Consider the following 12,570-nt stretch of genomic DNA (forward strand, 5'->3'; position numbering starts at 1 on the left):
ATTACATTTTTCATCACATATGCTGGTAATTTGAGTTTTCTCTCTCCTTCTCTTCATTAGCGTAGCTAAGGCTCTGTCATTTTTATTTATTTTTTCAAAGAACTAACTTTTTGTTTTGTCAATTTTTTCTTTTGTTTCGAGTTCATTGATTTTAGCTCTAATTTCAATGATTTCTTGCCTTGTACTGCTTTTGATGTTGATTTGTTCTTCTTTTTCTAGGGCTTTGAGATAATAGTGTGAAGTCATTTATTTGTCGACTTTTTCTTCTTTTACGGAATGAACTCCATGCAATGAACTTTCCTCTTAGAACTGCTTTCATAGTGTCCTAGAGATTTCAATATGTTTTCTGTGTTCTCATTCACCTTTAAAAATTTTTTAATCTCCTCCTTGATGTCTTCTGTAACCCATTGTTCATTCAGTAGCATATTATTTAGTCTCCAGGTGATGGAGTGGATTTTATTTCTTATTTTATCATTGATTTATAATTTAATTCCATTATGATCTGATAGAATGCAGGGTAGTATCTCTACTTTTTTATATTTGCTAAGAGTTGCTTTGTGGCATAGTATATGGTCTGTTTTACAGAAGGATCCATGTGCTGCTGAGAAGAAAGTATATTCATTTGATGCAGGGTAAATATTCTACATATGTCAGTTAAGTCTGTTATTGATTATATTATTGAGTTCTATAGTTTCTTTATTCAACTTTTGTTTGGAAGATCTATTCAGTGGTGACAGAGGTGTGTTAAAGTCACTCAAAATTATTGTGTTGTTGTCAACTTGACTCTTGAACTTGAGAAGAATTTGTTTGATGAACATAGCTGCACCATTGTTTGGGGCATATATATTTATGATTGTTATGTCTTGTTGGTGTATGGTTCCCTTGAGCAGGATGTAATGTTCCCAGCCTCTCCTTCTTTCTTCCCATGTGCAGCCACTACTCATCCCAGGTCATCTCTGCCACTGTTGGTGTGTTCAGATGGAGCACTCAGGAGACCCAGTGGATAATTAAAAAGAGGGTTTTCTTTCTAGAGAGAGGCAAAGGAGCAAGGTATTTGAGGAGGCACATTTGAGAAGCTGACAATGAGTCATTTTCACAAATTCTGCAGTGAGGCTTTGGACATCCTGCTCTGCTGATGGCAAAGTTGGCTCTTGAACACATGGACCACCACCTACTAAGGGAACTAGTTGGGGTTGCTCTGGGGTCAACTTGGGAGTCTGAGGTTGAATGAGATAGGGGTCTTCTTGTCTTATTGGATAACCTGGGAGTTTCTGAGGATTGCTCATTGCTCCTCTGGAACTTTATAGTTTAGCAAATAATTTAGCAAATTTCTACAGGTATGGAACCATCCCAGTAAGACATGAAAGGCCAGTATGTTCTCAATGGGCAAAGATCCCAGGAACCGCTCCTGTTCCCAATTATTTCCACCTTCCAACTTTGAGTTTGTTAGGTCAGCAAGGTCTGATACTAAAAGACAAATCACTCATGTAAAACATTGTCTTATCAGTCATTCTTATTCAGCATGAAAGATCTCTGTTCTTAACTCCACGTTAAATCTCTAACAAAAACTCAACAGATATGGCTCCAGTTCTCACCAATCTTGTCTCTTCACTCATTACTCTAAACATCTAAATTTTCAGAAAACACCCTTCTCTTTCCTCTTTTTCTTTTATTATTTATTCCTTTTATTTATTTTATTTTATTTTATTATTTATTCCTTTTATTATTATTTATTTATTTTATTATTTATTCCTTTTATTACTCCTTACTCATTTCTGCTTTGTAAAAATACCACTCCTCCATTGGAACCAACAGATTGTTTCCTGATTCCTAACACTATATTCCCATGATGCTGTACACTTACTCTAGAGAACCACTTTTCAGAGGTTGTTGGTGCTATTCATTTTATCTTTCTTTATTACTCATTTGAGCTGCCCATGTGCCTTCCCAACAGCCTCTGCTTGAATGGATACCCTGACAAAGAAAGCATCACCTTAAAAGCAATGCAGCCCATTGCCAGTGGATTCTCTTTGCATAACTTGTTTTCCTAGTCTTAGAAGTCAGACTACCCATTCTCTCTGTACTAGTTCAGAGGTGAATAAGGCTTCTCATTCCATACTTGGACATAGATCCTAGATACAAATATCACGATGGGCAATACTTTCTGAAGTGTAATTGTTTAATGCTAAAATGTAAATGATAATAAGTAATTTACACAATGAGTAGTTCTTTCTACCTATTAGTATAATTGCAGAGTTTTGTCTAGAAGTGATCTTGCTCATCTGAGCTGTCTTAAACTTTTGCTTGGCTTGGCTTTCTTATCTAGAGAGGTGGGCAAAAAGTTACATGTGTTTTAATGGGCTTCAGTCACTTAGGGGCTGGGTGGATGCTGTTGGTGACAAAGATGCTTTGACTTACACCAGCCACCAGTATATCAGTCAATGAGCCTTTTGTTCCCACTTGGGTTGAAGTTTTCTCTCCCCTTCCTTGATGCCTGGCTTCACTAGGGCTACTTATGACATTTGTATTATGAATCAAAGATGCAAGTAACACATTTTATTATGATTTTATTATATATATTCTCTTTTCCTGGAGCTTTGCAAGTAAAAGATGGCATAAGAACCAACTCTTTATTCATCCTAAGTTCCACCCTACAGAACCAGGTCATATTACAATTGCTAGATGTACAAGACCCAATAACTCAATAAATACTTTACAAAAATAATGCAGTTTTTTTTCTTTCTTAAAACATAAGAAAATTAAGATTTCCCAGACTTCAGCCCCTCTCCCTTTTTTATATTTATTTATTAGAAATACACTGGTGGTGAAAAAATTAATATAGCATTAAAATAAAATAGATGAAATGAGGGTTGTATTCTTTTTCCATTTGTTATGCTTTTTCCTTTGGAAAAGTGCTACTCCTTGTTTTTATGTCTGAACTTAATCTTCTGAGCCTACTAAGCTAAGAGCAGAAATTCTACTGTTTGGGGGCCTTTTGTAGAATAATAGCATTATGCTAACATTGATCTTTTATTTTAAAGCCTATTTAAAACCAGGCCTCAGATGTGCTCCTAAAAATATCAATTTACCTCCTTACCCCCTACCCAGTCTGAGGCAAGAGAATTTTGGAATCTGAGACTCCAACAAGGTGCCTTATGACTACATAACATTTGGCTTAAGGTGGGCGATCTCATGTTTTGATACATTTCCACTGAGCTATTTATTTTTAAGGAAATCATTGCAAAATTCCCTTTCTCTTCCACTTCACTAAGCCCGTTTCTTTCTGAACTCTCTCAGAAGTGATTAAATAGTTTCACCATGACAACTCTAGAGAAAAAGTTAAGCTTAAGTCACATTTGTATTAAATAAGTTATATATAAAAACTGCTTATAATGTTTACAACTTCAGTCTCTTCCCTCCTTTGCTTCTCTTGACCACCCTGGATCCAGGTGTGAATTGAATCACACCCACGCTGGCTTCCAGGTTCCTCTTCTCGTTGCTGGGTTGCTCCTTCCAATCCTCCTGCCCACATGGCCCCTAGGAGGACTTCCAAGGAGGTTTGTAGGCACTGTACATGGTAAGGGTGGCTTCAAATGGCAGCCATCCTGCCTGGTGCATACCCCTAGTGTAACTTATAAAAAATACTCATGTGGTATATATACAAATATACACCTAGGCAGATAAAAAGAACCAGGCGCCAGGTGGCAGATCAGTGCAGTGTGTTTGTGTCTCGAAACCAGAGGTGGCCTTCCTCCACCTCACCCTCGTCTCTTTAATACTCTCTGGCTTCTTGGAACTGTTTAATGTAGTCCTCGTCCGAAGGGCTTTCTGTGCACTTCTGTCCATTGTTGGGAGGCCGAGCCTCATTATACCTGCTCCAGTCGCCCTTGCAAATAATCCAGGGTAGGATGTCCACTTTGTAGTGGAGCTCAGCTGAGAACTCCGTGCTGATGAGGTTGGGTGTCCCCGCCCCTTTGCCCCTGGTGATGAGTTGCATGTTGTCGCCATAGCAACAGTGCTGGGCGGCCAGCGTGGTGCTCTCTAGGGACAGCATGGAGCGGATGCAGTACCGGGCTGTGGGTTTGTAGATCTCCAGCTTCTCCTTGGGCCCACTGGCATCTTTCCAACGGAAGTCCTTGCGCTTGATGCGATCGAAGATGTCAGCCGTACTGTAAGCCACCTCGGTGGGATAGAAGCAGGGACAGCTGGGCAGGTCATTGATCACCTTGTGCATGTACTTCTTTAAAAATTCGCTTTTGCAGCTCATCCATCGCTCACAGCTATCTGTGTCTGGAAAAGGCCAGAAAGATACTCTCTTACCACATGCAAAACTGGCTGGCGGAATGAAACCGAAGTCCACAACTCCCTTCCTGCAGTCAGAGACCTCTGCAGGCACCTGGAACCACCAGGGTGGGGGATTCTCCTCTCCCTTGAACTTGGGGACATCTTTGTTTATAAGACGTCCTTCCAATCCCCCACTTTATGTAATGAAAGAAATTCAAGACACATAGAAAAGCAAAGGGACTATATTTATCTAATGACTACCCATATTCTATTATCTAAATTTAACTGTTGTTGTATTTGCTCTATCTTTTAAATAATTATGCAGACATATGTAATTTTTTTACTCCCCAAATTTTATAGGGACCATAAAAACAAAAAACAAAACAAAACAAAAAATACAAAGCAAAAGAAAATAAGAGCTGCCCTCCAAAGTGTATTTTCCTAAGTAACAGTAGCTCCATTATCAACCCTAACAAAATTAACAATAATTCAGAGAGTTGCATTTGACCTCTTTAAATAAGTGGTGATGTGATGGTTTAAAAGGACTCGATGAGACATTTATAGGACTGAATTTTATTTCTGCTACTCACTGACTGGTTTAAAGTAGATTTAGTCTCCCAACCTATTAACCTGAGGCCTTTATGCAAAGTCATATGATGATAACAGCTTAAGGAGGAAAAGAGGCTTAACAAATATGTCAGAGGCCAGTGACCTTGAGTCAGAATCTGCCTTCACAAGTCTTATGTTTGGTTTTCATAGTATTAAAAAGTGTTGATCAGTAGCAAACACTTAAGAGTTAGCTGGTTCCAATCATAATTGTAGATTGATTCCTAGCTTCTTTTGAAAAGCCAAAATATGTATCAACACTGGGCCTGCATTTCCATGGGAACAAGCAGCTCCAAGAACATGGGAATAACTGGCCCCATGAACATGACATTCACTTGGTCCCTCAGTCAGCTGAGTGTGACCTTTGGTTTAGTGAATGTCTTAATTTGGGTTCTCTCAGACCCTGAGGCAAAGAGTCCAGTGAAAACAGTTCTTCTGGAGGTATTCTAGGTCACACCAGCAGACAGCCGGGGAGTGAGACAGGGGAGAAAGGGCAGCCAGTAAAAGGTATAAATCAAACAGGTGTTGAATCCTGCAGAGAACAAGATTTTCCCATTCAATGAACAATGTTCAACTTTACAAAAGAAATTTATCCTGGAAAATAGCCACAGTCAAGAATCCACCCCCACCCCAGCCTCCCTGGACCCTTTTGGGTTCTGGACAAGGGCTTCCTGGAAAGAACCCTATAAAGACACATAGATACCTACTCCCCATAGCTTCACTGTGACAAACTCAGACAGAGCCTTCCAAATTCCTGTCTTTGCTTTATAAATGATTAGCTGAACTGATTATGCTCATTGGGGGATCAGAATAAAATTTTGAGTAAGGCTCTCTTCTTTCATCAACACCCTGGACTTTGACCTATCAGCTTCTCCTTAAAGGTCCCTTCTGGAAATCGACTGGCCTTAGAGTAAAACATCCTCTGATATACTGTCCTATCGCACCATGCTTTCTTCCTATTTCTCCTCTGTTATGGTTTTGATCTTAAATGTTTCTCAAAGATCCATGAGTTAAAGACTTGGTGGCCAGCAGGTGGCACTCCAAATAGGGAGGTGCTGCCACCTTTAGGAGGTGGGGCCTAGTGGAAGGAAGTTAGATCACTGGGCAGAATGGCCTTGAAGGGGATATTGAGACCTCAGCACCTTCCTCTCCTCCTTCTGTTCTTGGCCAGCCTCACCCACAATGCACTTCCCACCATGATGTTCTGCTTCACCACAGGCCCAATGAACCATGGACAGAAATGTCTGAAACCATGAGCCAAAAATAATCTTTTGTCCTTTTAAGTTGATTTTCTCAGCTATTTTGTTACAGTGAGGGAAAGCCAACCAACACACCCACCCTGGGTTCTTCATAGCTTTATTTTCTCCTTTATAAAAGAAAACTCCCTTTTCTGGCCTAACTCTTGATGCACTTGCAGGCCATATGGCCACAGCATTCTTCCTATTGCAAGAATAGGGAGATAATATCTGCCCTGTCTCCCAAGCAATGATTCTGTGAATAAAGTCCCTCCTTACTGCATCTGGATTTGTTTTTATTTAATGAGGATCTGGGTAATGTATTTATCAGTTCTTATCAATCACCAGTGAGGGGCTGCTCCTGACTTATAGCCTGCTCATCAGCAGTGGGCAAGGGACTTGAGAGAACCCCTCATACCAAGAAACCCAGGGGCTGCCAGTCGGTCAGGATCCATTTGATGTGCAGGGACACAGTGTGGCTAGAGGGGCATAGGTGGGTCACCGACAGCATCGGACTCAGGGAGCTGCTGTGGGTAAGATGAGGCACATCTGAGGAGGCCATCATCCATGAGGGGATACGGAAATGCAAGAAGGGAGGCAAAGGTTAAAAAAAAAACACAGACAACAGGATAAATCAAGGGTACTTTAAGAAGCATGAGGCACTGCACTGGTCCTGGGGCACAGTATGGCTTTGTGATGGCCTGTTGAGAGCCACAGCCGAAGGGGCCCCAGCAAACTTCCAGCTGCCAGCAAACTTCCAGCTGCCAGTTGATGATTGGCTCACAGCGGCCCCAGCAAACTTCTAGCTGCCAACTGATTGGCTCCTCTGTGGTGATGCTCATTGGGCTGTTTCCCCGCCCTTTCAGACCACGGAGCTGCTCATTGGGGGACTTTTTTTGGCTCTGCCCACGTGACCCAGCCAATCAGCCTCAAGAGCAGGAGGAGTGGGGGAGGTAGAGAGGCTTGTGGGAAGCCGGTGGTGGCAGTTGGGCTCTGAAGGTTTTTCCTGAGGAGCTGTTTTGTTTGGCGTGTGTGGTTCTAAAAATAAAGTTCGTTTCTTTTGACAAGTGGCTCCTGAATTGTGCCCAGCCAGACTGCGGCAATGGCCACAAGTGTTCTGCTCAGAATTCTTACAAGAGGAACTGCCACGGGCACTTAGCTGACTGGCAGCCTCCAGCTATAGCACCTTTGGGTCCACCATTGGTGTTCCCATCAAGACATGTTCTCCTGACCTGCTTCTGGTCAATGATCAAGCCTAGTGGGGGTGCCTCCAACAGACAACCTTTGTTGGGCAATGCTGATTGGCATGGCTGAGGCTCTTCCTCCCTAGTTCTTTCTCTTCCTTCCCAGGGGTAATGCTGTCATCTCATTTTGAAAGTCTTCTCTGCCTAGTGCTGCTGCCCCCCCCCTTTTTTTTTTAAATCATTCTTTTGCTAAATCTCATGCACATCTAATTCCACCTGGTATCGGCTACTCAGAAGACCCAAACCAACACAGACTGCAATCACAGAGATGGGGGAAAGCATCTCAGGGAGAACATTCAGATAAGCAAAAAAAAAATCTGGGGCTGAGGACACTTTCCCTTCCATTGAAACAGAAGGAATAGGGAAATAAAATAATTGGTGTGAGATCATGGGAATGTTGTTCAGTTTAGGTCTGTTCAGAGGGCACGAGGGAGTCGCTGAAGGTTTGTGAGTGACAGTTGTTAACTGAGCTGTGCAGCAAGGAAGGAATTCAGCCGTTAAGGGCTCAGATCAGATACCCTGGGAGGGGACGGGACGTAGGATCAAAAGTGGTGAGAAAGTTAGAGCAACCAGATCTTGGCGACTTCTGGGCTTGGGGGTAAATAAAGGAAAGCAGAAAAAGTGACCCCCAACTTCAACCCAGGTGCCTGGGAGGCTGGTGGCATTATGAATGGGAATCAAGTGGTCAGAACAAGGGGCAGCCCAGAAGAACTGTAGAGGAGGAAAAGTTTATCTGAGGGCTCACGGTTTTAGAGGTCTCAGTCCATTGACAGCCAGCTTTATTCCTCAGATTTCCAGGTAAGACAGAACAACATGGCGGAAGAATATGTCAGAGGGAAGTGGCTCACATGATGATCAGAATGCAGAGAAAGAGATTCCACTTGCCAGATACAAATATATCCTCCAAATCCATGCTGCCAATGCCTGGTCTTCTCTAGCCACATCCCAGCCTTCAGTTACCACTCAATTAATCCCATCAGTAGGTTAATTCACTGATTGGGTTAAGACTCTCGTAACCCAATCATTTCTTCTTATGAGAGCCTTAACCCAATCATTTCTTCTCTGAACCTTCTTGCATTGCCTCATACATGAGCTTTTGGAGGAAATCTCACATCCAAACCAAGTTCTATGATTCTGTGACTGTGACCCTCTGACTGAGCAGTCACTGAGGAAACAAAAGTTATGTCCTAGGCAGTTGCAAAGTCTAAAAGGTCTCTTTGGAGAAACAAAATTTAAGAGGTCCCAGAAAATGGTGTTATATTTTCCCTTCAGGACACAATGTCATTATAATGCATGTACCTATAGGACATCCAATGACTTGTTTTTTAATCCAATTTATAATGGGTGTTCAGTGTGGTGGGCACCATTATGATTTGGATATGAGATGTCCCCCCAAAGATCCTGTTAATGCAGGGATGTTCAGATGTGAAATAATTGGATTATGAGAACTGTAATCGAATCAGTGCTTCCTAGTTTTTGAATTGACTCACTGGTGGTAATTGTAGGCAGGTCGGGTATGGCTGGAGGAGGTGGTCACTGGGGATATGCTATGGAAAGGTGCGTCTTACCTGTGGTCTTCCCCCTACCGTGGCTTCCTGATCCTGCAATGACTTGAACAGCTTCCCTCTGCTGGGGCTTTCCCTCATCTTGGGTCCAGAGCAATGGAGTCATCCATTTGTGCACTGAGACCCTCTGATATTTTGAGCTCTAATAAAATTTCCCTCTGCTTAGTTATTCTCATTGGGCATTTTGGTCACAGTAATGAAAGGCTGACCAAAGTAGACATGTTATAAATGCTTTACAAATATGTAACTCATTGAATTCCACAATAGCTCTGTGAGGTGGGCGCTTACTCACTATGCTATTTTGTAGAAAATTTGAGACTGTACTAGATGAGACAACTTGACTTTGTGCAAGTCAATCTTTTCCCATCTCTGCTTTCATGATCTTTGGTTTGCCTGTCTATATCCTTACTCCACATCTCCCCTTCCCTGGAAGGTTGATGGATGCACAACATATCAACAAGCCCCTGTATCCCTGAGTTCTAGTTGGATTGGGTCAATGAGAGAACGCCAATGGGGAGGAGAGTGAGGTTAGAGTATTTACTTCTTCAGCTCCTTCTCATGGTTGCCTATTTTCTGCATCCTCCTGAGAGCCAGTACTGCTATCAGGCAGGCTTCTCTGTGGGCTCTAGTCATTGCTCCTTAGAAGGTCATTTCAGGCCAACAATGGGTCAAGGTTCCCCACTGTTGCCAGTTTTGGGATTCTGTGCAATCCCTTCTTGATTTTCAACCACCCTGCTCATGCCTTTGCAAACAGTTCTTCACCAAATGCTCCCCAAGTACCTAATTTGCACGTACCATGTTCTTCTTGCCTGGATCCTGGCTGAAACCCTATGTCTACACAGCCCTTGCATCCTTAGCTACATACTGAATGTGACCTTGTAAATCTGGACTCACTGCAAAAAGGCAAGGGGCTGCCTGCTGTGGGGTGTGATATGAAGAGGCCTGAGAAAATCTCTCTCCCCACCTCCCAAGTCCATCCTAACTCCTCTTCCATTTTTTTAAAGTCATTTTTTTTAAATTCAGATGCATTGTTTGCAGAAGCCTTCTGTTCGATGCAACTCAACTGTGTGATTAGGATGAGGTGGAGGCCCTAGGAACACAGAATTTCCAAACTGCCTCTAGATTGGCCCATGGAAATATTTGTAATTAAAATAAATTATTATCAAATATTGTAAAAATCAAGATATGTTCTAGCAAAAACCCATATTTGGGGCTTCTCTCGGAAAAACAACACCTGGCAGTATTATGACTGAGATTCATTACATGATGGTCCAGTCAGTGTGATCCCTTTGGATGAAACCTTGAGTATGTCATTTTGTCACAGTCCCTATCGCTCTCTACTGCCCCCTGCTGTTTCTACTGCCACCTGCTGTTTCTGTTTATTTTCACTATTGGGCCAGCACCTTTGTTTCCATTCCTTATTAGTCATTCCCCCCTCCCCCCATCTCTAGGCAGTTCTACTCAGATCCTTGCCTGACCCCTATAGTTCTTTCAGGAATGTATTTGTTCACCAAACAACGTCCTGAAAAGCTGGGCTATAAAACAAAAAGGGACTTAGGACCTCATAATTTTTGGATGAGGAGGCACAGCCTCAGTGAAGAAGTTAAGGAAGAATTTAAGGCAAAAAAAGAAAAACAGAAAAAAAAGAAAAAAAAATGGAAAATATAGGACTGTATCTAGAAGCACATAAAAACTATTTTTAAAAAGCAAACTCGCACCTAAGTAGTTACTTTCAGTTTAGTTTGCTCTGCTTATTATATTTGTGCTAATACTTTCCAACAGACAAATAAGCATAGCAGAGTGTACCAAAGACTTATGAAAAATCCTTGCAGGGGAAGGGAGTATATAATATTGAACAAATGTCCTCTTTCCCTCCCTCTGCAGGAGAACTGATTTTATTGGGGACACTCAACGGAAGCTGAGTGAGAACTGATTCTGTGGGACTTGAGCTCCTACTATGCACAGAGCCAGCCTATGCTCAGGGAAGAGGGTTGTTCCCACCTGTCTCTCACTGTGGAGGCTCTACAGTGAGCAGGGCGCCCACAGAAATGTTGTGTGGCTCAGTCTGCTGCAGAAGGGACAGGATTACTCTCTCTTGCTTGGACTATATTCAATGAGCAAGAAAAATGCTGAAAGAATTGGACCCCAGAAGAGGAAAATGAAATATTACATGAATCCAAGGATGGCATTGCAAAGGCAAAAGGAATTTCTAAGGCACTAAATCAATATTTGGATAAAAGATGAAAAAAATCTTCTTACCAACTTCAAACAGCTTGGTGGCATTAAAATCCTCACTTCCCGCAAGCAGACTCACTTCGGTGGCAGCTGTCCTGAAAGTGTCTTCAATTCCTAAACACAGACAAGAGCTCATTTTCCCCTAGTTTTTATGGAAAAAGTTACCCCCTCCAAAATAATAAACAAATACACCTGAACAAAGCCTTTCTTGTGTTCATTACTACTCATGGGCAGAAACCTGCCAACAGAGGAAACAGTAAAAAGCAGGTAGCAGCGCATAAAATATATTAAAACCCCAGATACCATTCACAGCATGAAATCAGATCCAAATGTGCCTGAATGAGTCCTAGTGAACTCCCTTACTCAGCCCGGGGGATGATGGTGGGCAGTGGGTGGGGAGGGAGGACATGTCAGTGTGGCTGTCTGCTGGCCTCAGGTGATAAACTAAATCAGAAGCAGGAGAGTGTAGTGGTTGATACTTCATCTTTAATAGACTGATTTTCTGAGTTCCAGTCACTACTAGCTTTTGAACTTGGGCACGTCACTTTGTCTTTGTGTGCCTCAGTCCTCACATCTCTAAAATGGGGAGAATTAAAGGACACCCCTCCTACCCTGTACAGTTGAATGAATTGAATGAGTTATGTGTAAAGAGAGCCCAGAGAGCAGTAGGGTAAGTAGTATTAGCTAATGTTTTCCCTGCCATATTTATCTAGCTCTGCTTGAAGATGCAGCAGTCCATAATCAAAGACCGGAAGCTGTCTCATATTTTAAAACTTTTAGCACTGCTGTTGATGCTTCAGAAAGAATGAGTTGGGCCATTCATTACTTGCTCTGAGGAACTGAACCCAGCTTGCCTCAAACTTACCAGTTCTCTTCAAAACCACTATCTACATCTTGGTTTCCTTTACAAGGTAAAGAAGAGGAAGAAATGGGGGCTCATGGAACCTTAGCTTCTGTGCTGGGCATGACTTGATTTCCTTGTAGGGGAGTTTTCTGATTTTATATGAAGCTTCTCAAAGACATTTGTGAGGTTGGCCTCACAGTTGGACATATTTTACAGCGTAATCACTGCCAGGCCAGGGAGACCCTGTCTTCTTCACGATTCTTTCCAGTAAAGCCGTGAATCAGCAAACCAAATAAGGCAAGAGGTCCTACAAAAGGAGATCTCTTCTTTTCCAAGGGAGCCCTGGAAAGCTGGAATCACCAGGAGCAGAGAGACAGAAAGAATGGAAGGAGGGCAGACTTTAGAAAAGAAATATGTGAACAGAGGGCTGTTGGCCATGCTGCTCTCAGTGGTACCAGAAAACAAGAAAGAAATATTCAAAATGGTGCCAGGGAAGAGGCTTCCTCTGACAAGATATCTAAATCTACCACTTTAGGTCTGGGTGACATTAAGTGCTT

The 12,570-nt window shown here is 42.3% G+C and overlaps 1 protein-coding gene across 1 annotated transcript in view; it reads right to left on the reverse strand.

Moving 5' to 3' along the window:
- Positions 1-2,586: 2,586 nt before the first annotated feature.
- The window catches only part of Ism1 (isthmin 1), a 71,811-nt gene continuing 61,827 nt past the window's right edge, over positions 2,587-12,570 (reverse strand). Inside the window, exons 5-6 of the mRNA XM_076848955.2 lie at positions 11,194-11,283; positions 2,587-4,290 (exon numbers count right to left, since the gene is read on the reverse strand). Of these exons, the coding sequence (XP_076705070.1) occupies positions 3,773-4,290; positions 11,194-11,283 (608 nt within the window). The 3' untranslated portion in view covers positions 2,587-3,772. The remainder of the gene's footprint in view (positions 4,291-11,193; positions 11,284-12,570) is intronic.

The sequence above is a fragment of the Callospermophilus lateralis genome, chromosome 3 (genome assembly GCF_048772815.1).
Source record: "Callospermophilus lateralis isolate mCalLat2 chromosome 3, mCalLat2.hap1, whole genome shotgun sequence".
NCBI classification, from domain to species: domain Eukaryota; kingdom Metazoa; phylum Chordata; class Mammalia; order Rodentia; family Sciuridae; genus Callospermophilus; species Callospermophilus lateralis.